Source organism: Anser cygnoides, chromosome 20 (genome assembly GCF_040182565.1).
Source record: "Anser cygnoides isolate HZ-2024a breed goose chromosome 20, Taihu_goose_T2T_genome, whole genome shotgun sequence".
NCBI lineage: Eukaryota > Metazoa > Chordata > Aves > Anseriformes > Anatidae > Anser > Anser cygnoides.
Genome location: NC_089892.1, coordinates 2229832 through 2256992, shown reverse-complemented (window position 1 = coordinate 2256992; position 27161 = coordinate 2229832). Strand labels below are relative to the sequence as shown.

At 49.8% G+C, this 27161-nt stretch overlaps 1 protein-coding gene and 2 long non-coding RNA genes across 5 annotated transcripts in view; 1 reads left to right on the top strand and 2 right to left on the bottom strand.

The window, feature by feature from the left end:
* Window positions 1-296: 296 nt before the first annotated feature.
* LOC136786692 (uncharacterized) lies at window positions 297-17094 on the bottom strand. 2 transcript variants are annotated; one of them, XR_010826078.1, is made up of 3 exons: window positions 16790-17094; window positions 5004-5112; window positions 297-4909 (listed from the first exon to the last, which is right to left on the bottom strand). It is a non-coding gene; the product is annotated as an uncharacterized lncRNA (long non-coding RNA). The 2 variants fall into 2 exon arrangements; XR_010826077.1 differs by lacking the exon at window positions 16790-17094 and adding an exon at window positions 6182-6742.
* LOC106040661 (carboxyl-terminal PDZ ligand of neuronal nitric oxide synthase protein-like) overlaps window positions 5938-27161 on the top strand; it is a 31808-nt gene continuing 10584 nt past the window's right edge. The window contains exons 1-2 of the mRNA XM_066980780.1: window positions 5938-6262; window positions 9595-9666. Coding sequence (XP_066836881.1) covers window positions 6158-6262; window positions 9595-9666 — 177 coding nt within the window. The 5' untranslated portion in view covers window positions 5938-6157. The remainder of the gene's footprint in view (window positions 6263-9594; window positions 9667-27161) is intronic.
* Window positions 22255-24891, bottom strand: LOC106040723 (uncharacterized). Of its 2 annotated transcripts, none has more exons than XR_001210054.3 (3): window positions 24638-24891; window positions 23440-23619; window positions 22255-22424 (listed from the first exon to the last, which is right to left on the bottom strand). It is a non-coding gene; the product is annotated as an uncharacterized lncRNA (long non-coding RNA). The 2 variants fall into 2 exon arrangements; XR_001210053.3 differs by having other exon boundaries at window positions 23440-23605; window positions 24638-24885.

The following is a 27161-nucleotide window of genomic DNA, read 5'->3' as shown; positions in this document are numbered from 1 at the left end:
GGGTACTGCAAGGTCGGGGAGTAAAGTATAGGTTGAGTAGTAATGAGCTAGCAAGGCAATTCAAAGGGGGAGTGTATCCTGCTGAAAACTGCAAGCTGGATCTACCAGCAAAAGGACTCTTCGTTCATTTGCAGGATATTCTCACTGAAAGCCTAACTCTGAATATTACACTTTCGCAGTCAGTAAATTGAGCAGTATGGGCTTCTCATCATGACAATGCTGATCCAAGCACCTCTCATACTGAAGACGAACCATACTGCCAACCTGTGGTATACCAAATTCATGAATCAGACATGGGAGCACACTAAGCTTATGAGTTTAATAGGTCGCAATGTTTTTCTTAAACTGTGAATTTGAGTTCTAGTAAGCTTTTTTGTTGCTGAGTCTGGATCAAAATTTCTAGCGTTTCTCTAGCATTGTAAGAACAATAAATGTATTCTTTTCTATATTTTTCTTTTTTTTTTTAAAGATAGCCCAGACAAGTAAAACATTAAGTGGCACATAATGTGTAAAACGAACATACAATCTTTTTAAAATATCATATAAAACTGGGCTCCTGCCAGTCACAAAGTAAGAATTACTTGCAGAAATACTCTAGCATACCGTTTTGAAAAAGAACACATTCTTTGAGCTCCTGTATAAAAACAAGTTACTCATTGAGAACTATCCATCCATTTCTGAAGCTTATAGTTCCTTTTGCAATAAAGGTGAGTATCTTCTGTCAATTGTACTTTTGCAAATCAATAGGAAAGCAATGTTTTATAAAATGAAATGTCAGAAGAAAACATATCTAGTAAACAGACTTGGAAAACGTCGGTGTTGTTATTATGCTTCTCAGACTGGGTTTAAATTTGTTTACATCAACCTATGCTTCCAATATTTATGTTAGACCACTGCAGATTTGTGGTTGACCTACATAGGCAAACAAAACATTTGCTGCATATTTGGGGAGGGGGGATTTGCATGACAGAAGATGATGAAAATATGCATAATTGTAGATGACATTTTTCATTCCCGAATCCTGCTGCACAGAACTTTGGAACTGGCCATGCATGAAAGAGGCTTGCAATTCTAATGGGCAGATTTCCTGGCTATGCTACAAAGCTGAACCGTGAAGACCTTAAGCTTCTGTTTCTTCTTGAGAGACACAAATCTGCTATAATCATCTAACGAAGCAGACCCTGTACTTGCAGAGAACACATGACGCTGACTGAGGAGGACTGAAAGAACGACGCTGGGGTAGCCTGTTCCACATGTCACTTTTGAGTTCACATCATATGGCACCTTCAGAGACTCACTGAAAGATTTTGCTTGTGATTTTTTCCTTGTTTTCTTCAAATCCCTGATACGGCAGAGGGTAACATCACACAATTTCAGTTAACAGTACCTTGCCTCCACATTTCACCACCCAGCACCATTTAGAGGATGTGGTTTGTGCCTCCAGGCTTAGCTGGTTAAACAAAGATTTTACTTTATCACCCAATGATCATAAACGATAGAGAGTTATCTGATGTAGGAGTAACTGCAGGACAAAATATGTTTCTGAATAACCTTTTCGTACCATTTCTTCCACCTTTATTTTGATAATTTACTTATACAAAAAAGTTAAGCAGATATTCTGATTTGTTCCCAATGTTTATGTTAAACTGAAGGTCCAGACCAATTCATTTAAATGAAGGTTGGGCACCTGCATTGTTTGGGATAGAATTCTCTACCTCTCTTTGCTTCCAGATCTTCTTTTTCACTAGGGGAGAGGACAGCTTCCGAGAACAGAGGGAAAAACACATACATAACCCTCTGACCTCGCAGTAGCTTTGTAAGACAACATTTCATGGCCTTGGAGATCTCCCGACATGCTGTTCCCCTTAAGTCTCTGTCTTAACTTTTGATCAGTGTTTTAAGATATCAAGAAAAGCCAACAAGCCTTGCTGTGTGGTAATGCTGTTTAATTTTGCTTCCCTTGAGTAAAGGAGGTGACTGTGAAGGAAGTAGAACACATCTGAAATTTTAGAAATCCAAAAGCAATATACATTTTTTTTGCCTCCACTAGCAGAGCATGTTGTTCCTATAATAGCCTCTCCTCCCTTGCCTCCACATCAGCTCATCCTGCTCTGTAGAAGGAGGGGACAGAAGCTGGTTGTTAGTATTACGTACAGAAATAACTCCCAAACTCTTAAACAACTATTATACACAACTGAGCTAAAATCCAAAGTCACTGAACTTAGTGAAAAGTTTTATTGCTTTGCTGCAGGCTCGGATGATTCACCTGTATTCTTTCTGTACTGTAAAGCCATCAGTAAGTCAGTTATGTCCCTTTGGTTTTAATCTATTAACTTTTACTGCAGTAACTGCCGATTCTCAGTAACTATAAAGTGGGCATACTTTGCTTCATTTTGTCCCTTTATTAAATGTAAGCAGCATTTTTCTGTATTCAAGCGAATACACATCTGCTGAAGATTGGCAAGTGAATTCAGCTGCTATATCTCACGAGGCTGTGCACTGGCACACTGGAAGTCTGCTACCATGAAAGTACACCAGAGACTTCGCTGTAAAAATTGCAGCAGAACAAGTATTAATAATGCTAATAAAAATGGCATGACAAAACCAGATCCGCTAAGATAGTAAACTTGTAGAGATCTCTCAGATCTTACGAGTATGATATGGATGTGATTTCCCATAACGGAGCTTTTATCTGCCGTTACTGGATGTCGGTGTGGTTGTTCTTCCTATGTCACATCTTATTTATCATTTAAAATCTTTGCAGTTCTGCAGAGCAGAAATAAGTGCTTAAAATGGTTAGCAAAAGGGAAGAAAATTTCTTGGCATCAAAACCAAATCTCCTGTGGAAAGCGTGCAGTGCCTCTGCAACTTCCCTATCTGAGTTGTGAAGGTGGGTTTTGGAAGAAACCTGACAGGATCGGATGGGAGCAACAGCGACCTTCCATGCAAATCAACCAAAGAAACAATTAAAGGACACGCTATAAATACCCACTACCTGATTTACATCACATTCAAGGTCCCTTCAAATAAGGAAACTATAAAGGAAGAGAGATTTCCATTTGGAGCGAATGTCGATGCAAAGAAACGTGCATGTGTAAGAGAAAGAGTAGGAAAGAAACCTTGGTAGCTGTGCCTGAAAAAGAAAGCTGATACAAACCTGCTCTCTGCAAGAACACTTGAAGCTATGAGCCAAGAAGCTGTCTTTGGTGCTTAACTCCCACCGTGTTCAGAGAAATAGGACTTTCTAAGTGTGCTTTGCACATCAAAGGAATAACTAGCTCAGTACCTCCATCTGATGCAAACACCCACTATGAAGTTTGGCTAACTGCTCATGTCAAGAAAGCGTAATGCTTGTAAGGGTTTGTTTATACTAAATCTGTGATGATATGCTGTGTAACAGTTTAATTCCACATATTTGCCCAGTTTTATTATCCAGAAGGAAAGACACAGTTTTTCTTACCTGCAGTGGAGTCAGAGAATTTTCTTTGCCCAGCAAAGAAACAGCAAACTAATGGCTTCGTAAGTTTAGCAGCCTTCAGACTCAATTCTCAAACACAGATCCAAACCATTAACCTTAGAAGAGCTAAGCCCTATGAAGAGTTCATGGAAGTTAATGAACACGGAATATTAAACAACTCCATTCAATTGTGATATAACAGTCTGGCACTGCAAGCTTTATTAAATCACAATTGCCTTATTTTTCCCAGGATTCCTGTGAAATGTTTCCACCCTCCTACCCAAAGGATTTTATAATCTGCAGGATACTGGAGAGCACCAGAACTGAAATAAAAAGCCCATTTTTATTATTTCATCCTGTCTACCAGATTAAAAGATTTGACTCTCCCAAGCAAAGTCTACACGCTCCCACTCACATGAGAACGCTCTTGTGTCAATGGGAGGGAAATGAGGAGGAGCTTTCAGCAGCTCAGCACCATGACAGGTTCATGCATGCCTCAGTTAAAATGCAGTATTGCAGAATCAATGTTGAGACTCGCTAGTAGTGGCTGCGTTAGGCTTTCTTCTCTTACTGGTTGAGCTTCACTGGCGTTAGCATCAAAGAAAGCACAAGCACAGGCTGTGCCCAGATGACTGAGTGGCATCTCCTTCTCTTAGGGCTTAGGAGAACCAAGGACTGCACTTTGCTCCATCACTTCAAGGCCATTTCCACACAAAATCTAGGTTTTTCATTCAGGTCAACAGATATTTTTTTATATCAGTATTTCTACAAGATAAGTGCCATGAAAGGTTCTAAGTAGACAAAATCAACAGATAACTAAACCGATGTCTCTGCAAGTGAGATGTGTATCTAGGCTGATTTTGAGTTATGCTGAATGAAAGAGTGCATGTGGATATTTAAATATAAAGGTACTGTAACATTGTAACTTGAAATTAAAAAAAAAAAAAAAAAAAGCCTGTCTGGAAACAGAAAAACAGCACAGACGCTGGCCACAGAACTCATCCCAGCACAATGTCCACAGCGCCAGAATGAGCTGCTAATACCACAAAGTACTGGAACATGTAGACTCACAGTCAGTGAACCAACATTAATTTCTTGGACTTTTTCTCGCTCTCTTAATTGTAAGTTTCTGGATTTTTGGCTCTTGTCCATCTCCCTTCTGACTTACCAGTCTTCAGAGATGCCAAGAAACTCAAGATGATTACTCTCATGAGTTGGAGACAGGGAATAGTGCGCTGTCCGCCTGTGGCCAAAATTTTCTCTCCTGCTAATGTTAAAGCCACACAAAAGGTGGTGTCCGGCAATGCCCAAGCATCCAGCTGGGTAGTTATTTGTATGAAAGTTAAAACTGATCGCTGAAAAATTAATTCTTAGGAAGCCAAATTAAATCAGTCAGAGCAAATATAAGCCTCATCCCCTTGGGTTCTACACAGTTTACATTTCTGAGCGTTCCTGTAAATGACAGAGAGCGCAGCTGTACTCACAGCTGGAAGGCAAGCCGTGGGTCCTGCCACCGAGCTGTGCACGGCCCCGCACCCATCCGTACCTGTGCTGGTGCCTGCTGAGAACGAGCTGCTCGGGCACGTCGGGCATCCCAGGGCGGCATCTGCGGGGGCTCTCCTGCGTGCCGGCAGTGCTGCACCACGAAGACAAAGCTGGGAAGAAAAGAACAGCCTAAGTGCACAGCAAAAGCCCCAAATCCTGGCAGTGTATCGAGTCGGTCAGTGGACATCAACTGTGCAGGCTTCTAACAGAGGGCGTGTGTTAATTACTAACAAAGCTAAGTCACATTAAAATGGGACATACGTAATTGTTTTAGGCCACCATTTGTGCACAGAAGTTGCAGTGAGATCCTAGATCATTCTGTACAAAGTCTTTTTAGAATTTCTAACAAAGGGAGTGCAGCAGGTGCTGCTGAAATTATACAGCGTGACTTAAACTGTCAAAAAAAAAAAAAAAAAGGCAAACAATTCAACTAGGACGAGCCTCCATCCTTAACCCTTCGTCTCACAGCACGGCTCCCAGCCAAGGCAACACCAGTGCCGGCTCCGAGGCGTGCTCTGGACACGGCCAAGGCTCCACACCGAGAGATAGGAGCTGGGGATCGGTGTGCGGGGACCGGCGGTGCTGCCGCAGCGCTCCCCGGTGCTTCCAGGCACGCCGGGCCGGGGCAGCCCCCCACGGCCAGAAACCCGGTCCGACAAAAGCACCATCGAAACTCCAGCCAGCTCCCCGCCGCTTTCGGGCAGGCAGAGGAACCCTTCCAGCGCCTCGGTGCGGCCTCCCCTTCCCCGAGCCGCTCGGGGCGAGCTCCGCGCCCGCCCGGCGGTGCCTCCACACCGGCTGCGGCCGGGGCGGGCCCCAGCGGGCCGGGTCCGGTGCCGGCGGCCGCCGCCCCCCGCATCACATGAGGGAACTTCGGGCCAATGGCGCTGCGGCGGGGGCCGGGGCCCCGCTCGGTGCCCGCGGACGCTCATTCAAAACGCGGCCGGGTTCGGGCACCGCCAGCCCAGCGCCGCCGCCTCCCCGTGCCCCGGCTGCCGCCCCGAGCCGCCGCGCAGCCGGGGGGCGCCGCCGCCGCCAGCCCCGGGGCTCCGCGGGGCCGGGCGCTGCCCGCCGGGCTGCCCCCCCCCGCCATGCCTCCCCCCCTCCCCACCGCCGCGGCCTGAGGCGCCCTCCCGCCCTGCCGCCGCCGCCGCGATGCCGGTGAAGAACCGGTACAACCTGGTGGACGATGGCTGCGACTCCCGCGTCCCGCTGCACAACGAGGAGGCCTTCCAGCACGGCATCCACTTCCAGGCCAAGGTGAGCCGCGGCACGGCCCCGCTCCCCCTGCCCGGGGCTGCGGGGACACCGCCTGTCGGAGCCCCCCCCCCCCCCCCCACGGCCCCGGCACCCAGGGGGCACCCCGGGGTCCCCCCCCCCCGGTGCTGGGCCCTGTTGCAGAGCCGGGCCCGCTGCCAGCCCGTCCTGCACCGAGCGGCCCCGGGGGGGGGGGGGGGGTCGAGGCCGGGGTCTCGCCGTGCCCCCCCCCCCCCCTCAGTTCTGCCCCCAGGGCACCTCTGAGGTGCCCCCAGCCCCGCCACCCTGCAGCCGGGTGCTGGGCCTAAGGAAGCCTGAAGAAAGGTGCCAATGAACTATGAAAGCTTTACGCTTAATATCACAAACAGGTTGGTTTTTTTCTTTTTTTTTCCATTTTTTAAGCTGTTTAATGCTTACAAGCCTCGTGTGCTTCATTTATGAACTGGTGAGGAAAGACCCCTCCTGAGAGGGGCAGGTGCCAGCTGCACGCATCCTGGCTCAGGCTGGCTCTGCCCCGTCGCCGCGCAGGGTCCCGCTCCTGCCACGGCGAGGTGACAGCTCCTGACCCCCCTGGAAAGCAGCAGCTGCTACCTGCTGCTGAAAAACACCTCGTTCCTTACCTTATTCCTTGTTCCATCTGACCTGACCCCTGCGTGAGAAGCTAGACATGGGAGGGCTTCGTTTAAATGCACACGGTCTTGGGGTATCAGAAGGAAATACGGACATTGTCAGAAACTTCACACTGATCACGAAAGATGGTCTGGCACTGCACCACCACCGAGTGAGCAACTCAGTGGAATTGGCATTCTGTGGACAGTGCAGGGAATAGGTTTATAATTTGCCTGGCAAGAAGAATTGCATTTTGCTGGAGCAACTCTGGGGCTTTCTTCCCCTCTTTGCAGGTGGCCTAACACAGATTAGAAATGGAATTCACGCCTGCTGTCTCCTGAGCTGGAAAGAAGGGGAATGTATTCAAATAAAGCTTTGAAACATGGATTTTGTGCAGTCTGGTTTTCCTGCTAAATGAGCTGCAAGATTTAAATGGGATGTAAAGATGAATCTGAACAGACAGCTGATCACATCTTTAAAAATCTCTCTTCCTTAGGGGAGAAAAACAATTAGTCTTTGTTTCTTTTTTTTAAGTTAATATTTGCTATACCACAAACTGTGCTGAGAACAAAAATCTTTTATTTTTAAAAGATGTGAACAGGCTGTACCTTTAACTGAGTGCAATGGGCTTCGTAAGAGTGACAGCTTTTGGCACCCAGAGCTATTCGGAGAGCGGATCGCTGCTGAAAGGCGTGTGGGTCTGAGATGGGGTGTGCATTACCTTAGTAACGTGCTCGCTCTGTTCTGTTCTCGTCTGCTTCTTCCAATGAGGACACTCACAGTGGGCACATCAGGCAGCTGCAGCGCAGGATGGCAAGGCTGCAGCAAGCAGCCAGGTGTCTGACACCAGGCAATCTCCCTGGCCACTTAGTCTCTAATCTCCGCATACCAAACCATATTGCTTGCCCTATAATCTTCAGGGACAAATGTCACAAGGTCAGAAATGGGAACTGCATGTGGAAAGGTGGCTGTGTGCACAGGAGCACAAGCACCTCAGCTCTGCTAAAGCAGGGAGTTTGGGAGAACCTCGCATGGCTCTGCTGTCACCAGCTCTCTTCCTGCCCCACCTGTGAATCCGCCCTCGGCAGGGTGGCCCGTTCCCGTGCAGCTCTGCTCTGTGCAGACAAAAGCCCATTGGGAGTACTCATGACCACACCGATGGCCGCCTCAGAGAACAAGATGCTTGCAAACAAACAGGCGTAGCTCTTGGGAGACACTGACGTGCCCTTGCAGTGAGGGCAGAGGGAAATCCTGGCTCCTCTCTCCCTTCTCCGCTGCCCTCCAGCTCTCTGGCTGGAGTGGTTTGGCTCTCCTGTGGTTTACCAGAGGACACGCCTGAAGTTGCTGCTCTTAAAAATGCCATTTTGCAAAGGCATTTACAGAAACATCAGAAAGAACAGATGACCTTTCAGATCGCTTGCGGTATTTATTTCAAGGCAGATAAAAGACCAGTAAATACCGAGCCAGGAGAACTCATCTCTGAAAAGCTCTATTATGCATAAGTTTTCAGGATAAAACCCATTGCAAGCTGCAAGTGTTATAGCAGAGAAATTAACACAGAACTGTGTCAGTAACAGTGACAGCTCTGTGGCTGCTCTCAAGGAAGTATTTGGTCTCTGTTCATAGCTGTTATCACATAAAGTGTTTGCAGGGTTCTCCTGACTGGCTGCCCCCTTTTTCCTCCCCCCGTCTCAGCAGAACAAACTCCAAAAAAAAAAAAAAAAAACAAAACTTGGAGCCAAACATGACTCATGAACCAAGCTCTCAAAATGGGGACTAAGCTTTGTCACCTGCCCTCTGTCCCGACAGACCCCCCTGGGAAAACACCAGTGCCAAGGTCCTCGTCCTGCACCAGCCCCTGCTGTCGGATGAGGACCCTTGTCCCCACACCACTCACCCTCGTGCTCAGGCAGCATCTCCCTGCCCTGGACACGTGAAGTCTCTCCTCAGCAGAGCACTGACAGCACGGGAGAACAGGCCGCCAGCTTGCAGAGAGCTGTAGGTGTTGGGGGCCTGGCGGCCACCCCCTGCCTCACCTTTCAGCCCCACAGCAAGGGGTGCTGCTGCCCTGCTAGGACTCGATGCTCGGGTGTAAATCCTGGGTGCCACAGGCGGCTGCTATGGCATCGGTGCTGGCTCACCCAGCAGCTTGGTTGGGGTTGCAGCTCCCATAAGCTTAGTTAAGAACCGCTGGTATAGGAAACAGCTTGGAGTGTGCTTACGGGACTCTGCAGGCAGGTGAACGAGTCCAGCCAAGCTGAAGCAGCGTCCAGGGGGAAGATGGTCCCGACTGAGAAGCTAACCCAGAACTGTGAGCCCGTTCCAGCAGGGCTGGTTATTGCACACCCTGCCAACTGTCTAGCTCTCATGTGCTTTTAGCTCCGAGTCCTTTAAAAGCAGATGTGGGGAGGAATGACAAAGGATGGATGGTCCTGTTTTCAGACCCGCGGGACTGTGATTTGATTTGCAGCAGACGTTGCTGTGCAAAGCATGGGCAAAGGCACAGCCAGGACCTGAATCCGGTCACAGACTCACGCCCAAAGTTAGGAGTTAACATCCCCCTAACTTTGATAACACTATCCACAACACATATCCCTACCGTGCTCTGGGTTAAGAGTATCTAACCACGCAGGGACTAATTTGATGAGATGCAGTTTGTTCTGAAGAAGCCTACACTGTTAACTCGTGCATTACTTCACAAACCATCTCACTGTTCTGTCTTTCAGTACATCGGTAGCTTGGATGTGCCCAGGCCCAGCAGTCGCGTGGAGATTGTGGCAGCCATGAGAAGGATTCGGGTAAGTTCAAAAGAGCTGAGTCTCACGTGGAATAAAAGGTTACCTTCACGGGAGTGACGTGGTTGCAGTGCGCTGTTCTGCGTTTTCCTCCATCTCCCCCTTCCTACCTGGAGCTCAAATCTCAGTCAGGATTGTAACTTGCTTCTCTAGAAACTCCCAAGGCACGTTAGGATAGACCTGCCCCCCTGTTCTTTGCAGAAGGATCAGTTAGCAGAGCTCAAACATAAAACCCTAACCTCTGCCAAGCAGGTATGGGGATTCTCCTTGAACCTAAGAGATTTATTTAGCCTGTTTTTTTTGGTACAAAAAGCAAAATGAGCACAATCTGCTTCACAAAAGCACTCAAATTCATTGATAGTTCTAGGTACATTATGTTATTATATACTGAAGTATCAGTGACCTGGCAGATGTTATGGATGTAAATCCCATTAGACAAGACTTTGTGGATTCTGCTGCTCATGGATTAATTCGCTGTTTTTTCCCTGTCCTCCAATACAGTTTTACAGTTCCTGTTTCTCATCATCAAGTCTGCACTCTTCCTCCTCTAGCCCTTTACTTTTCAGAACAGCCTGTGAACGGTCACCAGATTTAGCAGTGATAAGCTTTGTGGCTAGCTTACATCTGCTTCATGTTCACGTGCACCTACCCCAAAAGGCAGTGCAGCCATTGTGCCTGGCTGAAGCGTTGTGCGGGTCTTAATTCTGAGGTTGTTCGTATGGCTCACATCAGCTGAAGCAGGTTTGAGAATCTTCCATTTAAAGCTTTGAAGGGATTATCCTATTCTCCGCCCTTCCCCCTGCAGTGTTTAACCATCTATTTTTCATTTAGAATAGTGCTTTTTAAACTTAGCCTGTAAGTGACTGGGGAGCTGATGTATTCATCTCCAGCCAGGCTCAGAAATGACATTCTGTGCCTGCTCAGACTCTCAGCACAGCTCTTGCTCAGAACATGGTGCAATCACAATCTAAATTGCCTGGTTATTTATGGAGCAGGTGAACACCAACAGGAAGCAAAGGCAATAGGTGCGGAGTACTGGGCCAGTTCAGATACTGGTGCAGCTATTAATAAGTTTTGCTCTGAATCAATTTTTTGGCATTTTGACAGTGCATAGCAAAGGCAGCTTCTTACAATCTTTGAGCAGGTAACACCCTTGCAAGAAAAAGCAGGTAGTATTTCAATCCCAGTTTCCAGAAAGTGTTGTGTTCTGTTTTCACACCTGCTATTGCCCCAGTGGCACAGTATCTAGCTCTGAGTCGTGGCAATGCCATAACACGTTCAGGTGCTATGTGAGGCATGTAACAAACCATCTGCATTTCTGGATGCCATCAATTAATCTGATCGCACAATATTTTTAAAGTAGGCACCCTGTATTCTACACTAGATTTTTAATCTTGGGAGCCCTTTCCAAAAGGGGAGGGCTTCCCTTTTCATGCGTGTATTGTACAGCAGGATCTCATTCAGACGCTTCCTGGCTGCTGAGCGGAAGATGCTCCTCTATTGAAGATAGTTAATTGGCACTGATCCTTAATTAGAGCATAAAGAATGAACTGGGAGGTCTTTGAAGAGAGTTCTAGTGCATAGAGTACACAACCTAGGAACTGAGGGAAGATGGGGGTTATTTATGTAGCATTCATTTGCATGCAGCCTTGTCTATACTGGAGTCTTTTCCCATGGGCTCTCGGCAGAATCAGTTATAACTGGGAGGAAACACTGGGAGAAGCTATTGGTGGAAACTAGTATTTTGCTACCACCGTATTGTGAGCGGGAGCGTCTGTTTGTGCTGCGAGAGCGAGCAGGGTCCTGCGGCCCTGCCAGGCCTTGGTGAGGGCACGTTCTGCTGAAGCTTTCATCCTTTGTGCGCCCCAGTGTTCAACTGGAATTCTCTGCTGGAGCGGAAGAGAAGGGACGCGCAGTACAAGCCCCAGCACAACATCGCCTGTGCTGCCCTGTGTGCCCTGCGACACGGGAGGAGCCAGCACTGGGGCAGGCAGGGCTGGGAGCCAGCTGAGCACGGGGGCAGCCCCTGGCACAGCCCGGCTGTTATTTGTGGCTTCTGCTGCTCTGAGAGGGGACCACAAGGAGGATGAGGAGTTAGAGCGCCTCTCTTTAGGGAGTCACAGCCCTCTTTTTCCAGGCTTGACAGAGCTGGTTACTCTAGTTACTCATTAGTAAGCTAATACAAGCTCTGAAACTGCCTTCCTACTCCTAGGTCTAATTCTGGTCTCCACTCTGTGATTAAAAGCACTTGCCCCAGGGAAAAACCAAGAGCTATGTAGTGCTCAAAGTTGTCCGTACAGTGTGGGAAGAGAGAGAAGGTGGTAAGAAAAGCAGCGACTGGAGTTGCTAAGTCTACTCCTTGGCACCTTGCTGGCCTGTGTTTTGTACTGGGCTCCTTTGCCAGCTGCATATGAATTATGCCAGGGAGCCTAGGAGGAGTTCAGTGGCATTCTCCCCGCATCAGCAGAGCGGTCTGCTTGCAGAGTTCAGGACGTGCAGAGTGCTGTGGGACGCTACTCCCAGAGAGCCTCAAATGACAAGCTTTAACATTAGCCTGCTGCAATCATGATCTGTTCTTTTGCAGAAGGGATTTAAGACGCACTCTCATAGTAAAGCTTAAATCCATATTTCTTACTGAATGGATGCTTGTGGAATTGCTAGCAATACTCCATTAGTCACAGATTAGATTCCCATTTCATAACAGGCTGGAAAAACCTTGTCTCGTCATGTTCTCTGCTTCCACTGAAGGGAATGCAAATGCAAGAGGTAGAACAGGGAAGTTGCTGTTCTTAGCTCCCCATTATGCAGAGCTAGACAACTTGAAGTTTGCTAATCCTCTCCGTGGCTTATTAGTTGCATACAGCTGCCATGTTATTATATGATCCTTTGAGTTCAAACTAATCCCTCTACCTCCTCTAAGACCTGGCAGGGGAGGTGATGAAATTAGTTTGCCACTTGAATGAGTACACACTGTGCTCTGACAGGCACATCAAGTTCCAGGTGCCGGTGAGGAGAGTCCAGCTCCCTGCGAGCACCCAGCGCTGCCAGGCGCCCCACCGACTGTCTGCTGCTGCTGCCCGAGGCCATCCAGGTCCAGGCGTCTGGCAGCACCCACTCAGCTCCTGCCCTCAGAGTCAGCGTGCCAGTGCTGGCTTTCCGCTCAGGTGGATTCATCTGCAGACACTGAGCCTTCTCATCACTCTAGGAATTTATCTACAACACGAGATTTTTCTTCCTACAGCAGTCAAGTGGCAGCTAATATGAAGAATGTAAAGTCCATCTCAAGGGCCCAAATAGCACCACAATTCAGCAGGGTCTCTCTCTCCCTAGACACACTACTCCTGGCTGCCTTCTAGAGGACAATTAAACAGACAAGTCCTCCCTGTAGCCAGATGAAGGCTCTCACTGGTAAGGAGGAGATGTTGTGGAGCCCAGGTAACAACGAAACTACAACAGTAGCAAGACGGCTTTGCTGGCAGTGCCTATTGATATGGCCCTGGGGGTACAGATGAGCTCTGTAAAACACAAAACATTTCTGAAGATCCTGAGGTTGCTTGGGAATCTTGCCCTGAGAGACCAAGGAATAAATGGCTTGATGTGGAAGGTTAACATTGCAGCATGTCCTGCATCCTTTCCCCAGCTTCCAGAGCTAACACTGACCAGAGGTGAGGGTCAGCCGTGACCCGCCTGGAGCAGCGCTACCCTCAGCTGAGCCCTGCGCAGATAGCCCAGCAGCCCTGGTGAAGTGCTGCTGTTTTGAGAGGCGAGTTTCCAAGGACGCTGTAGGAACAGTGCCCAAGCCCATCACCCCTACAGACAACCTCCTGACAGCAATTCCCTAATTTACTCCGTTTAATTACCTTTAAGGCAGAGAATCAGGCTCTCTGGAATTTGCACTTACAGTTCTATGAAGCCTAGACATTTCGGGCCTGTTTGGGACTTGAGCAGGTATTAACACTCGGAAAGCAGCCAGATGTTGGGTTGCTAGTTCAGTTTAATCATTTCATTAGGGGACAGGCTACTGGTGCTGGGCCCACCCAAGCACCAGGATGAACTAACAGGAGGGAGGCATCTCCAGACTAACATGTTTCTGCTGTTAACCTCCACATTTCTTACACTTAAATTAACTGAGAAGTCTTTTCTCCAGAGTCTAGTGTGCCACAAAAGCAGAAACATTTATAAATCCTGACACAGGACGCATCAGAAATGCTGAGTTCTCCTTGGCGTGAGAACCAGGTTCTCACTTCAGCCTCCTCTTTATCCTGATCATTTTTTTGCTGCATTCATGCTCTTAAGCAGAGGCTCAGCGAATTGCAGTTTGTCAGTGTAGTATTCCAGTGAGGAAGTTCAGTCTAGCCACACAATAAATCATACTGACTGCCAAATATCAACTGGTAGTGTTGAAGTGTGACATGACATCAGCTTAAATCCAGATGAGTGGAAGTCAGAGTCCTTCAGTGCGCCCTGGTGAAGCAGAGGAGGCAGGGACAGCTGTGCAGACAGCAGCTCCCACCTGATGGCCGGGCAGGCTTCGTAGGGCAGCCTACGCTGAGAGCCACGCCGGGCTGTAAATGGCGAGGGCTCGGGAGCAAATCTGGGCGTCATTTGTCTGCTCGTGCTACAGGAGAGGAACCAGGCAGACAGATGGCGGAGGGCAGGGTGGCTGCCTTCAGTCATTTCAGTTTAATTTATCACTGTGTGGTGGGACTCCAGAAATAGAGATGTTTAACAGACTTGACAATGAGATTCTTCTAGAACACAGTTCCTTCAGTTTTCCTAGGCAGACACCCTTCCTACTACAGAAGAGAAGTTTGCCAAGATTATTGCTGCGTAGATTTCTCTGAAATGTTCTGCCTGTCAGCCCTTCTTTACTTACTATGCACAGAGCTAAGCTTTCCTACCAGCTTCGCATTAAGCTGAGCTGGAGCTGTGTTCAGTACTTTAAAAAAGGGGGGGGGGGGGGGAAAAAAAGCTGAACTCCCAGCTGGTGGGTTTCTTGGTCAGTCTTTGCAGCCTCTCCCACTTTAATGAAGTGGTTGGCTCGGCTGCAGCTGAAGGACAGGCTCAAGCGTGGAAGTTCCCCTGTGCAGCGATGGAGCACTTGCCCTGGTATAGACCTCTGTAGCTGCATGCCAGGCTCTGTTGGTTTTGGATGGGAGTTTGTTCTGCTGCAGTTCCTGGAGGGCTTTTCCTTTCAGCCTCTTTGGAAGAACATCCAAGTGCTCAGCTAATGACAGCCCTGGGCTGTGAAAGAAAACTATGCCAATTTCTTAAAATATTTCAGCAGTCCTCAAACCGCTGGTGTGGACCTTTCTTTAATTCTCAGAATGCCACACACCTTCCTTTCATTTACAGGACGGTACAGAAAAAATAGGTGACAGTTCTTACATGGCTGGAGTATAAAACACCAGCATCTCACGTGTCTGCTCCAAACTGCTAGCACAGCCTGAGCCAGCTAAGGACACCGCTGATAGTACAGTGTGGGGAATACGTTCCATGTTTGGGTGAGTAGCCAAGTCCCATTTACTAGATGCCTTGAGAGAGCTGGCAGGAGAGGAGAGCCACCTCGGTTCACCCGAGGCCTTTACATAAATATTGTCATCACATAGTGGCATTCACTGATGAACAGCACTGCAGAAGACGGTCCCATGCTGTGGCCATGGTTCCAACCAACATTTATATTGACAAGCATACAGGCAGGCATCAGGCCTTACAGAAAGATGAGAGGAATACTTCAGATAAACAAGTTTCCCTAAGCCTGTACATTTCTCTTCCTCCCCTCTACAAAAAGGACAGTATATGCTGCCCAAAAGTATGCTCCAAAAGAGCAGATCTTTTTCTAGGATGCCTTCCCTTCTTCTCCAGAGAACCTCGCAGGGACTGCATGCTCTGCTACACATTAGATCAAGCCTCTAGCCTCCAGAGCTCAGTGGTTGTAGGTGTCCCAGTCTACGTGAGCATGTACTAACTTGCTCTCATACCTTTCGCAGAAAGTCTGCTGTCAGTTTTGGCTGTTCTGCACAGCAGAGGCAGTACATGATCAGGCTACTGCCAGTCCTCAACAGAGGCTGCAAGCCTACCCCAAAAATTTAACTGGAGAACTGACACTAGAGACTTCACTTGGAGAGAGATTTACAAGAGATCATGGAAAGCTTTTGTCCTCTGCCTACTCTCTGGATCTTTCTGTACTTCCATATCCCTGCCCATCAGCCCACACACCTTTGCCTGCATCACTACCTGTTACCTGCTTTAACTGGGGGGGTACCGGTCGACACAAGAAGCTACAGGCACAGAGAAGGCCAGTCTCAGACAAGCAGGTTAAGAAAGCTGGGAACAGTGCAAGGGCATCGAGAGCAGATGCCTAGCAAGGCATCCTCGCCACGTGGCTCTCCTCCCTGGGGAACAGAGCAGGGCTGTCCCATTACCCACAGGAGGGCTCAGCTCCAGGGTCATTCCAGGTACTCCCAGGGTCCCATCCCCAACAGGCATCTGATGCAATTTAAGGTTTCTATCACACAAGATTAAGCTAATTGGTTTTACCTTTCTAGGCCCTGGCAAAATAGAGCAAGTGTTTTCAGGATGGTAATTAAGCGTTAATTGCAGCTAAGTTTAGTCCTAATGCTTCATTAGTTTGTTTTCCTCTATGTGTTACAGCTCAAGCAGAGTCTCCTGTGTGGGGATCAAGGTGGGCTTCTAGGGAGCCCCAGGAGCCCCGCTCCGAGGCGCCCACCGAGCCGCCCCTGCACCTTCCAGTGGGAGGAGAGCTGCGGAGGCACTGGGACTGGGAAGCCCTAATCCTCATCCCAGCTCTGCAGGGCACTGGTACGCCCAGACACACGTGCTAGCCTGCTTTTGTGGCACTGAGGATTTGGCATCCCTTCCTAGGGCTCCTTCACCAGAGCCATTGCCACCCCAGCGGGCTCTTGGCCCACACCAGAGGAGGGCTGGTGGCCTCAGCATGCGCAGCCGGTACTGGAGCTGCTGATACACAGCACCCTGCTCTGCTAAAAAACAATTTACAGTTCACCACCCGCGTTAGGCTCCCCAGCCTCTGTACTGGTTTCACAGAAGATAACAGACCCGAGGGATGTGCCCCAGGAGACAACAGCCACATCGCAGGCCTTACCTTCACGTGGCCAGGGCGCTGTTGGATGCTGTGGAGGGTGGGCAGGGGACAGCAGGGCCTCTGCTGGGGCAGAGCTGCATCTCCTCATCTGGTCCCTGCCTCATCTCCACTGAGGTTTCCCTAACCCTGGGCAGACCTTTATAGGCTCCCGGTCCCAGCATGCCCTGTCGGGCCCAGCACCTCCCCTGCCATGAAGGCACTGGGGCCCTGGAGGCCCTGTGGTGTGGGTATGGCTTTGTGGGGCTCCCTGCGGCCTTTCTGCATGTGTTCTCCAGCCCACGGTCACCTCGGCAGGCTCAGGCACATTTCATACATACGCTGCTTTACTAGCCATACAGAAGCATTAATTTTTATAAACTGAAGAATTAGCTTTAAAAACACGGAAGCTGCTTTCCTAGAACTGTCTGCCATGTCTTGGACCGGCCCAAGCTTTTTCCATCTAATTTCTGTTCCTCGTGTTATCATAATGCAAAGGGAAGAAGCTTTTAAAGAGTTGTTTTTGCAGCGGCATCATGCGTGGTGTTTCTAAGCAGCATAGTGTGGCTGTGGTAGAGAACTGACTACTCTCTGCTTGTGCATCTTGAGTGGGAGGAGAGGAATAAACACCTTTTAGATTGAATCCATCCATCTGCTGGCTGCTTGGGGATGTCTTGCCGTGCCAGAGGCTTAGCATCTTCTGCAGGTTTCTACCCTGCTCGTCTCCATCCCAAAATCATCTCTGGACTTCTTGCCACAGAATAATAACTTGTCTTCTGCCACTTCTGAGCTGAACTTATGTGGGGCTGGTTTAGCTGTGACTATGTGCCACTGTAACAGAAGTCATTTTAGAGCTTTTTTTCTGTAGCCTCATGCTATGACCTAGATTTCCAGAGGGGACTGGCTATTATAGATGCTTCAGTTCTTATACCCTGTTCAGATAATGTACTATGTTTGATTGATAACAGATGGACGGAGGGACCACTCAGTGAAATGTGCCATCTCTAAGCAACAGCGACCTTTCAATGCCTTTCTGAGAGAGCTGAAAACTGGATGGCTTCTCCAGTGAGGGGGTGGAACTAGACAGGCATATTCATATTGTTCTGCATAAGCCATGATGGATTGAAGTTTAGCTGAAGGCTAATAAAATCAGCAGTTAGATAAAAGCTAAATTAAAATGTTAGTACTAAATAGAACAAGACAGAGCTCTTTGTGTGATGTTAGATCTTGGCATTGAGGCAGGTACCTTTTAATTGTAAAATAAAGTGGCTTTAACAGTGTTATTATTTTACAGAAGCTTTTGCGTTCACTAGCTAAAATATCGGCATATGAGATCTCTGCAAAGCTTTTATCTAGTTCGAAATAAAGTAGGTTTTTTCGGCAACTATATTACTGGTTGTAGAGTATTACAGAGATGAAATATAATGGCTTTCAAATTACATTCTGGTGTAGAGCAATCAGCCATGACTCAAAGCTGCTTCTTTATTGGTGTCTGAAAAAATGTAATTGAGATGGCAACCAGAGTGGCTGCAAGCACACTGGACTAGCTCGTTAATGAGGAGGTGCCTTAATCTGAGCGACAACTGGTGAGCAAGGGCACATAAACTGGGGTTGACCATGGCATGGAGTGCCTCCACTATGTCAGTGGATTGGAGAGACCCTCCTCGTGCATCTAAGGAGTACACTCCTTGATTTCTGACAAAATAATGTAACCCAGTGCTTTGACTGCAGCCTTACTGGTTCTTAGGCTGTGTCTCCATGGGAGAAAGGCTAGACCTGGTGCCTTTGTAGATGCTGTACTGATTGTTGTTTAGCACAAGAGTCCTTCGTACTTTATGGATCACTGTTCTGAGGAGAGGGAGACCTGGGAGACCATGACCACAAAGCAAAGTTGAGCCTAGCAAAATAAGATTTGCAAACAAGAGCTTGGTTCTGCACTTGCTTTCTTCGTTCTGCTTTAGCTCTGTACTAAATGAGGCCCGAAGGCAAGCAGAATCCATACTGCTTAACATAATACAGTGACAAGTTACTTCATGTTTTCACTAAATAACTCCATGATAAATCCACAGAATAAAAATCTTGAACGAGTCCCTGGAGGGAGGAATACTTTGATGAGGGAACAGGGATTTTTAATAGGCATCAGGCAATGGTTTTCTTTTTTTTTCCTGCAGCAGTGATTAGACATTCTCCAAATGGCCTTTCTATGGGCCAGATGGGTTGCTTGGACTAATTGGCAACCGCCTGACTGTTTTCAGGACACCTGAGTCACTTCCCCCTTCCTCCATCCTTCTGTCGCTGCTGCTGCTGCTGCTGCTGGTCATGCTTTACCACCATGCGGTGGGTCTGCTGGAGAGGAGGATGTGGTCTCTTGCATTGCAGAGAGCATCACGGCCCTGAATCACGGCCACCTGCACGGTCAAGTCTGCCATACCCCCAGCTATCACAACAAACCCTCTCAGCTCCAGAGGTTTCTTCTAAAAACAGCTCATTTTTGCGACAGGTGGAAGAGCAGTGAGATATGTTAAGACTAGATGTAGCGTGGTGGGAGGAGTAGGCACTCAGAGCTGGCTCCAGGAGGGTGCTTACTGTTCAGGCACAGGTAGTAGGAGTGGCCCAAATGCTGGTGTCTGCCATCAATACCTGCCGCCTCACCGGGAGCTGCTGGGGGTCTGCACCGTGCCCAAGCAGGCAGCTTGCTATCCAGGACGGGCTGCCACAGGCAGCTGTTTGCAGGCTGTACAGCTCCATGCTTAATGCCTGGTTTAATCCTTTAAGGGCTTTCAGGTACTGATTCCTGAGGAATTGGCGGGACCCCATAAACACACCAACCTCTCCCGTTAGAGAGCAGGAAATGTGGCATTGGGACCTTTGCTTTGAGTAGGGCGCTTCTGTCCTGCACCTACTGCAAAATCAGCTGCTAAGGTTCAGTGATCCCAAGGCATCGTGGGCTGGTTCAATCCTGCTGCGGCCTCCTGTGGTTAATGATTACAAGGTCTAAGCTCCCAGACCTGGAACATTAGGTTCTTCCCCCGTTTTTGCCTAGGGCAATGCCAGTCTCCACTCTCTTGTTTCCCTGCATCCAAGCCCAGGCTGCTTGCCTTGGCCAAGTGCTCAGCTGTGATGCTCTGGTACAGTTTTGATGATAGTGATGCCACAAAACCCTCCTGATCCATACTTCCTGCTATCTAAACTTGGGCTATGTTTCTCATCATGATTCACTAACCTCATTAGCTCCCCCGAGGCTAAAAGAGTCCTTGAACTGTTTAATATTCTTAGTTGTGTAAATGACACAATTAGCACTGATTTTTTTCTCTCATCTAGTAACAGTCTTGTTTCCAAATTGGAGAATAAGATTTTACAGACAGCTTGAGAACTCAGAGACCTTCCTTTAGATTTGGGGATTGCCACAGAGAAAGGTCACCACAGTCTGTTGGCGATTTCATTAGTGTTCAGTAATTTTTAACAAAGGACCACGTAGTGAGAAGCGGGTGCCAGCTGTGCTGCGCCCAGCTCTGCTCGGTGCCTTCGCATCGGGGCAGTGCTTGGATGTGACTGACCCCTGCCCACGGGCAGCCTGGCAGCAGAGGTGTGCGCTCCCTTCCTCGTTGGCTGTTGTTGTATTACAGAAATGCTCCTGGGCAAGTTTCTAAACCCATTTACATTCCCTGTGTGTTGTTCAGAACAACCGTGATTCCTTCTAAAATCAATGGGAATTGCATGCTCTAGAAAATCCCTTACAAGCCACATCCGAGCATTAGACCTGCCTGCTGGTTTTACCAAGGAGGCAAGCTGCTTCAGCCGGGAGCCCTGCACGCCAGTCTTTGCTAACAAGCATTACAGGCAGGGCTGCGGTGGCCCTACAGCGACTGACACCCTCCAAGCTCAATGGCCTGTTCTGGCTGCACTGCTGGTGCTCGCAGATGCGGACCCGTCCTTTTTGTGCAGCTCTTGGAGGCCAGCAATAACTCTGGGCTTTCTGTAAGAAATGTTTCCTCAAGTGGAACTGTTGGAGATTGATAGTATTAACAGCTACACAGGAAAGTCTCCTCGCCTGGGAATAAAGCAGATTATTTCAGACCCTGTCTCAGACCAGGACATAGCAAGGCTGTTCATGAAAGTAGCTGGCACTGAGAAATGGAAGAGTTTGCCTGCACCCGGGGCTTGAGCTAGCAAAGGGCTTTTTGCCCTGAAAGAGAAGGGAGCCTGATTGCACCTAGCAAATGAGGCATGAAACCTGGTCTGCACCGAGCAGCACACTAAGCAGCTCGGCATCCCTCACATTCTCATTCTGGTCTAGTTTGTAATCGAGCGCTGCTCCTGAATGCAAATGGAGCTCAGGTCTTCACTCTAGCTTGAATTCTGCTTGCTCATAGCTGGAGATGCACGAGCAGCTTCCTACCTCTGCTGCAGCTACACAAAGGAAATGCTAATTTCTCGAGGTGGTAGCTAAGAGGAGCCACGAGACACAGGGCTGGAGGACAGCACCCAAAACGCATATGGTGCACGATAGCACATTAGAAGCCAGGAGATGGTCCCTCCCTGCAGCATTTGCCAGAAGCAGGTGTTAGTCACGCAGATGTAGCTTCTCCAGCTTTTCTCAGGAGCAAACTAGATTCTTCCTAAGAACATCTCCCCTGCTGCCTCTGATCTCCCTCCCCAGGGCTCACACATCTCACTGGTGTTGCCATGTGAGCAAGCATGTCAGGCTCACGGGAAGGGACTGAGGGTACAATGGGACTTCGGAGGGAACAGCAGAAATCCTCAGTTGCTCCCTGCTCGTGTATTTGTATGAGCAGCATCTCGTGGCCTGGCCCTGTGGAACTGTCACTAGCAGGGGACAAGCTGTAACCAGAACAACCGAATGAAATAGAAAATGAGCATCCTTGTTTTGCATACGAGAAACCAATGCTCAAAATATTGTTACCTTCCCACGGCCACATAGGGGGTCTGAGTCTTTTTCATGGAGCTCTGAGCCTGCTGCAGAGTCCTGGCCCCTGCTCTTCTTCTGAGCTTTGTTGTTTGAGCATTTATGAACAAGGTTTAAAAAAAAAATCCAGTATCTTAACTTGTCTCTTGTCCTACATACCAGACTAGAAGGCAACTAGGATACGAAATAGCACGTACAAGAACAGGAGACCTTTTCTGCCAGGGCCTCTACAGTGGTTTTTATAGGGAAATACAGAATTACTTGAAGGTGTCTCAGTGCATAATTGCAGTGTCACTTTTAAGGGTTATTTCAGGTGAATTTGACTTGCTTCTGATGAAACAAGCACTCATCCGTAACAATTTAGCAGCTTTCGGGTAGGAGCTATGTTCACATACACTCCGTGCCTGGTACATGAGACTCCTTTGGGGTGGGGTCCCAAGACACTGCTTCAATTACTGAAGCTCATTAATAACCCAAGCTTAAGAGCAGGGAAGAGCATTAGCTCCAAGCAGCTGCTGAAGGACAGCGTGGCACAATGACAGCTGTATCTGTGCACTGCAGACTCCAGGTGCTCCCACCAGGGTGAAGGTATATCGTGGGGCTCAGCACGGCCAGGAAGCCAGCAGTCAGACTGCCCTCCTGGTTTTCAGTGCAAATTCACTGCCAGAGCTTCACGTCTGGCTCCCACAGCTCTCGCTCCAGTTGCTAGCCTCCCCTTGCAGATGGGTAGCACTGTGGACAGAAAAGGTAATTTGTTTTTTCCTGTAAGTGAATAGAGGTAGGGAGGGAAAAAAGGACCCAGCTTCCCTGTGAAGTGGGGCTGGCCCACGCTGGCAAGAGAAGGGCAGAATGGCTGTGTGTGGGAAAGCTCCCTATTAAACCTGGGGACAGCGGGGGGCTCCTGGAAGTGACAGTCACACAATGGTGCTTTTGTCAGAGAGGCACCAAAGGCCAGATGATGTCACCTTGCACTGGGCTGTGAGACGGCTTGTATGCCTCAGGATGGAGCTCAGCAGCATCACATATCTTTTTAACAGGGAGGAGGCAATGAAAAGGCTGCTTTTATCCCACCCTTTTTAAAAAGCAGACGAAGAAGCTTTGTTCCAGAACAGCTTGGCTGTTTTCAGAGCCACTGCCTGTACCCCACCAGCTCCCATCATCTGCAGAAGCTGTAGTCTCCCCCATGGGTGCAACTTGGAGCGCTCTTTGCTCCACATCCTTTTGGCGGGCTCAGAGGAACATCTAAACTCTGGCCACATTCTTCACTTTGCCACTGCACCTTTTCATGGGATGACCAGACCAGCCTCGAAGGCTTCCTGGAACTCCAGCAGTTGGAGACCTCCCGTGATAAGGTCTGTCAGAGATGAGGAGAAAGGGGATGAAGAGGAAGGCCTAATCTAACATGCCCATCTGAATGCTTTCAGAACCTCAGGAAGCAGGATTCCCTCACAACTCAAAGGAGATGTGCATGAAAGGCGGTGCTTTTCTTTGTCTTGCCCTTACCTGACCAACTTCCAGCCGCAGGCAGCATCCTCACAGCTCCTGCAGGATTTCTCTCCAAGCTCATCTGCGCTATAGCAAGGCCCTCAGAGAGCGTGGCTCAAGACACCCTGCAGCACAGCCTCTTGCCAGCTTGGGACAGGGTCCTGAGCTGCTATGGTGGTTCCTGGGTGGGCTGTGGGGACTGCAGCCCCACAGGGGATCACAGATTTGCACATGCTGTGTAGTGGGGATGTGTAATCCTTACCGTGACTGGGTGCTGGAAACTCCTGATTTCAGCTGTGCTGTGCCTCGACTTGCCTGGTGAGCTCCTGATGACTCGCCCTGCCTCAGTTTCCCAAGCTGGGACTCCGGTTAACATCTGCCCATCCCAGGAAGAAGCTACAGTTCAAGATTCATGTCTGCAGAAGGACCTGAGTGGAAAGCTCTGTTCAGGGGAAGGTCTTCAGATTAGTCAGCTCCCAGTATGGCTGGTTTTGAATATTTATGAAAGCAGAAAACTGTCAGACACGTTTTGCCGAGCTGTACAGCTCCTTACCTGAAAGGAAGCGTTTTCTTAAAAAGAGTGCTTGCTTACCTCAGGCTTTCCATAGACCCTCACTCTACCAGGGTAAGGGACAAAAGTCTGGGATGACAAAAAGCAGGGTGTCTGCAAGGGGATGCAGCACAAGCTCCTTGAGCTGAAACAACCATGCAGCATTGCTTTTTAATATAACTGGAGCCTGAAAAGTGTTGTTGAGAGGGAGCATCCAGAGAGCCTGGATCCACAGGCTGCCCTCCTGTTACCACAGACTGCTTCTCTGCAGCTTCCAAAACAGTGGCAGGGGGGCGGTGTGTGGTACAGCTTCCTACGAGTGATTTTTTGCTAGATGCTAAGCAGTCTTGTGGCTTCACTCACATAAACCACCCCGGAGACTGACTACAAAGGCAAACTAGGAGTTTGCATGAGGCAGCCAGGCCAGGCATGCCCAGCATTCCTGGTGGTGCCTCGTCTATAAACCTTGGTCCCCTAAAGAGCATCCTAAAAAGAGACAGAAAATGCCTGTGTCTCTGCAGAGAGCTGAAACATGTCCAGAGCCAAAACTATGAGGAGCAAGGCCAAGCTCACATGCCCTTTGCCATTTACAGGCAACTTTCAAGAAGTTTCTTTTGGAGCTGCAGTTGTGAACTAAGCCAGGATCAGGGCTGAAGTGCCCTCCTGCTGCCTGAGGGCTTGGCAGGTACGCGGCCATGAAGACCTGCAGATTAGACCCATTCATACAGTGCTGACAATGCCAAATTATAAAGTCCAGAAACGCTAATATTATCCTAGCATAATTCAGGTTTTTATTTCATCCCTCTCCCAAACTGCAGCACAGCTCAGTTCAGGTTGCAGCAAGAGCCTGGCCCCTAGCAAGGGGTTTGGACAACAGGGACCTCACCATCCTGGGCCTATCCCATAATACCTGAGCAAGGTGAGCAGAGCAGGCCTGGTGCAGTAGCCAGGTTCAGCCAGGAGTCCAGATCGTCGGGCAGGTCCGTGGTGATGAGACTGGTCTGAGGCCAAGGTGGGACATAAGCGCACAGGTCAGGATCAGCGGGTCCGTGGCAGTCATGGCTGGGGCTCAGCTGGAGACCAACGCTCCCACACCACAGCTCAGGGAAGGGGTGGAAGGCCCAGAGCCGAGCTTAAATGGGGCCCATGTGCCGGGGGTGTGGTGGAGGCCCCAGGTGAAGCTGGTCAGGACCGTTAAGGCCTGTTGTGGCCTCAGGGCCCTGGCACCGGCTGTGTGTTGTCTATGTGGAAACCAGCAGCTTAATTCTGTGCACCCTGTGGTCGGGGCAGTAAGCTGCAGAGCTGTTAGCTTTCCACGTTTCTGCAGATAAATGCACACCTGTGCCTGTGCACACTTGCTGTCACGGTGAAGTTGTCAAAATGAGAATAACCCAAGGTGTCAGCACAGCCCACCAAGAGAGAGCCCCGGCATGGAGCTGGGCTTGGTGAGAGGCTGTGGAGGACAGGGGCTGTCCTCCAGCTAGACCCAAGTGCCAGGGCTCCATTATGCTGGAGTCCATCCCCTGCCCTGTACGAGCCTGCCAGTACCCCTGCTTCCACCTCCCGTCTCAAATAGCCATTGCCTGCCTGCTGGACCGAGCCAGTGCCAGGGAGCAGATGGTTTCGCATACCTTGGCTGAGGTGTGTTGAAGAAACGTTGAGCTCTAGACTGGATTTTCCCATTAATACTTTGAACACAGATATTTGACAAGTTGTCTCCAGCTCCTGCACAGAACCACCACGCATGGGGCACTGGCTCCAGGCAGCCCGCAGCAGCCCCATAAATCAGTCACTGGGGCCTGGCCTAACCCCTGTGTTCCTCGCCAGCACTGATCAAAGCCGAGGCTGCAAGTTTCTGCAGCTCAGGCTGTGGTCAGGGCTGTCGGCACCGCGGGCTGGTTGTACACAGGCCGACCGCGGGCCTGAGGTGTAGGTGGAGACCTGGTGAAGGAGCGCGGAGCTCCCCAGGGAGCCTGTGCCTGCTGCCTGCATCTCCCAGGGCTATGTGCAGAGCCGATGGGCCGGAAAGCACCCACGTACTGGGTCTTTCTGTGTGCGGTGGAGGCCAGGCCAGAGCACGGGGAGGCCTTCTGGGTGCATGAGCCTGCAGGCTGTCCTTCCTCCCGGCACCACCGCACAAGCCCCAGTCCTCCCCGGCTCCCCAGGCAGCAGGCAGCACAGCCGGAGCGCCAACAAGGAAATTGTAAATCCTGCGTGACAGCGGTGACCCCGCGTCCTCGCTGTGGCTGCCCCTGGCACCCCCCAGGTCACTGCGCGGGGACGGCCTGCAGAGAGCTTGCTTGGGGGGAAAGAGCTCATTTAAATGAGAAGAAAAGACTTTGGGTCCGTTGCCAGCATTCTCCTTGCCTATTGTACTCCCTGCTCGGCTTCTGCTTTCCCCTGCGTGGTTTTATGTTTCCAAGGACCATAAATTCTCGTTTTTCCACTGGGCAGGAGGTGCGCTCCTGGGCTGCGCCGCTTCCTGCCGGGTTTTGTGTCCGTGTTGCCCAGTTACTGCGGCGCAGCCCCGGGCTATGCCCAGCCCCATTCAGTCCGGCCGTGGCCCCTGGCCCCGGCAGTGCGGAGGATTCGGGCAGGAGCTTGCTTTCCAGCAGGAGCAGAGGGAAGGCTGGGAGCCGGCGGCTTCCAGATGGAGCCCATGGGGCTCAGGGGTGACCTGAGAGGGTGTCCTCCCCGAGGGGCTGTCACCTGAAGGTGTGCTGCAGCAGGGGATGTGGTGACTTGCCAGGGGATTTGAGGCTGGGCTGTAGCCGGTGGCCCGACGGGTGTGGGAACTGACAGTGCTTGTTTCTCAGATCCAAAGCGCCGGTAATCTGCCCTTGCTGAGAGCAAAGCCCACGGGGTTTCTGTGGCATCATTTCCAAGCAGCAGCCCTCCAAGCATCAATAATTCAAACAGAAGTTGAGATAACACCGTGTCCCCATTCCGTGCGGGCAGGTTTGGTCGGAAATTAATAATATTCCTGAAGCAGAAATACTTGGATTCTCTGAGGTATTAATTTCTAGCATGGCATCCAGGCGGCATCAGAGGTTGCAGACTGCGGCCGGGAGGGGAGGCCTCCTCTCCTTCTGCAGGAGAGCAGGGCTGAGCAGATCTCTTCCCTCACTGCCGTGCCTCCGGTGTCCATCTGCTGGGCAAAGCTCCGGAAGGAGCCGGGGCTGCGCCTCGCCGCAGGGTTCTTTAGGGACACAGAAATCCCAAGGCTGCCGGGCCAGGAGTGGGGCTGGACAGCAGGCTGGGCTGGCTGAAGAATTTACAACTGCAGGAAGAAACAGGCCCTTCCCAAGCCTGTGGCATCGTCCTTCAGGCATGCAAACAAAGTACGTACCCACTTACTGACTTACTCCTGTCTCAGAAACCCAGAGAGCCTCTGCCTCTCCTTCCCGTACTCCTCTACAAACCGCAGCACCAAG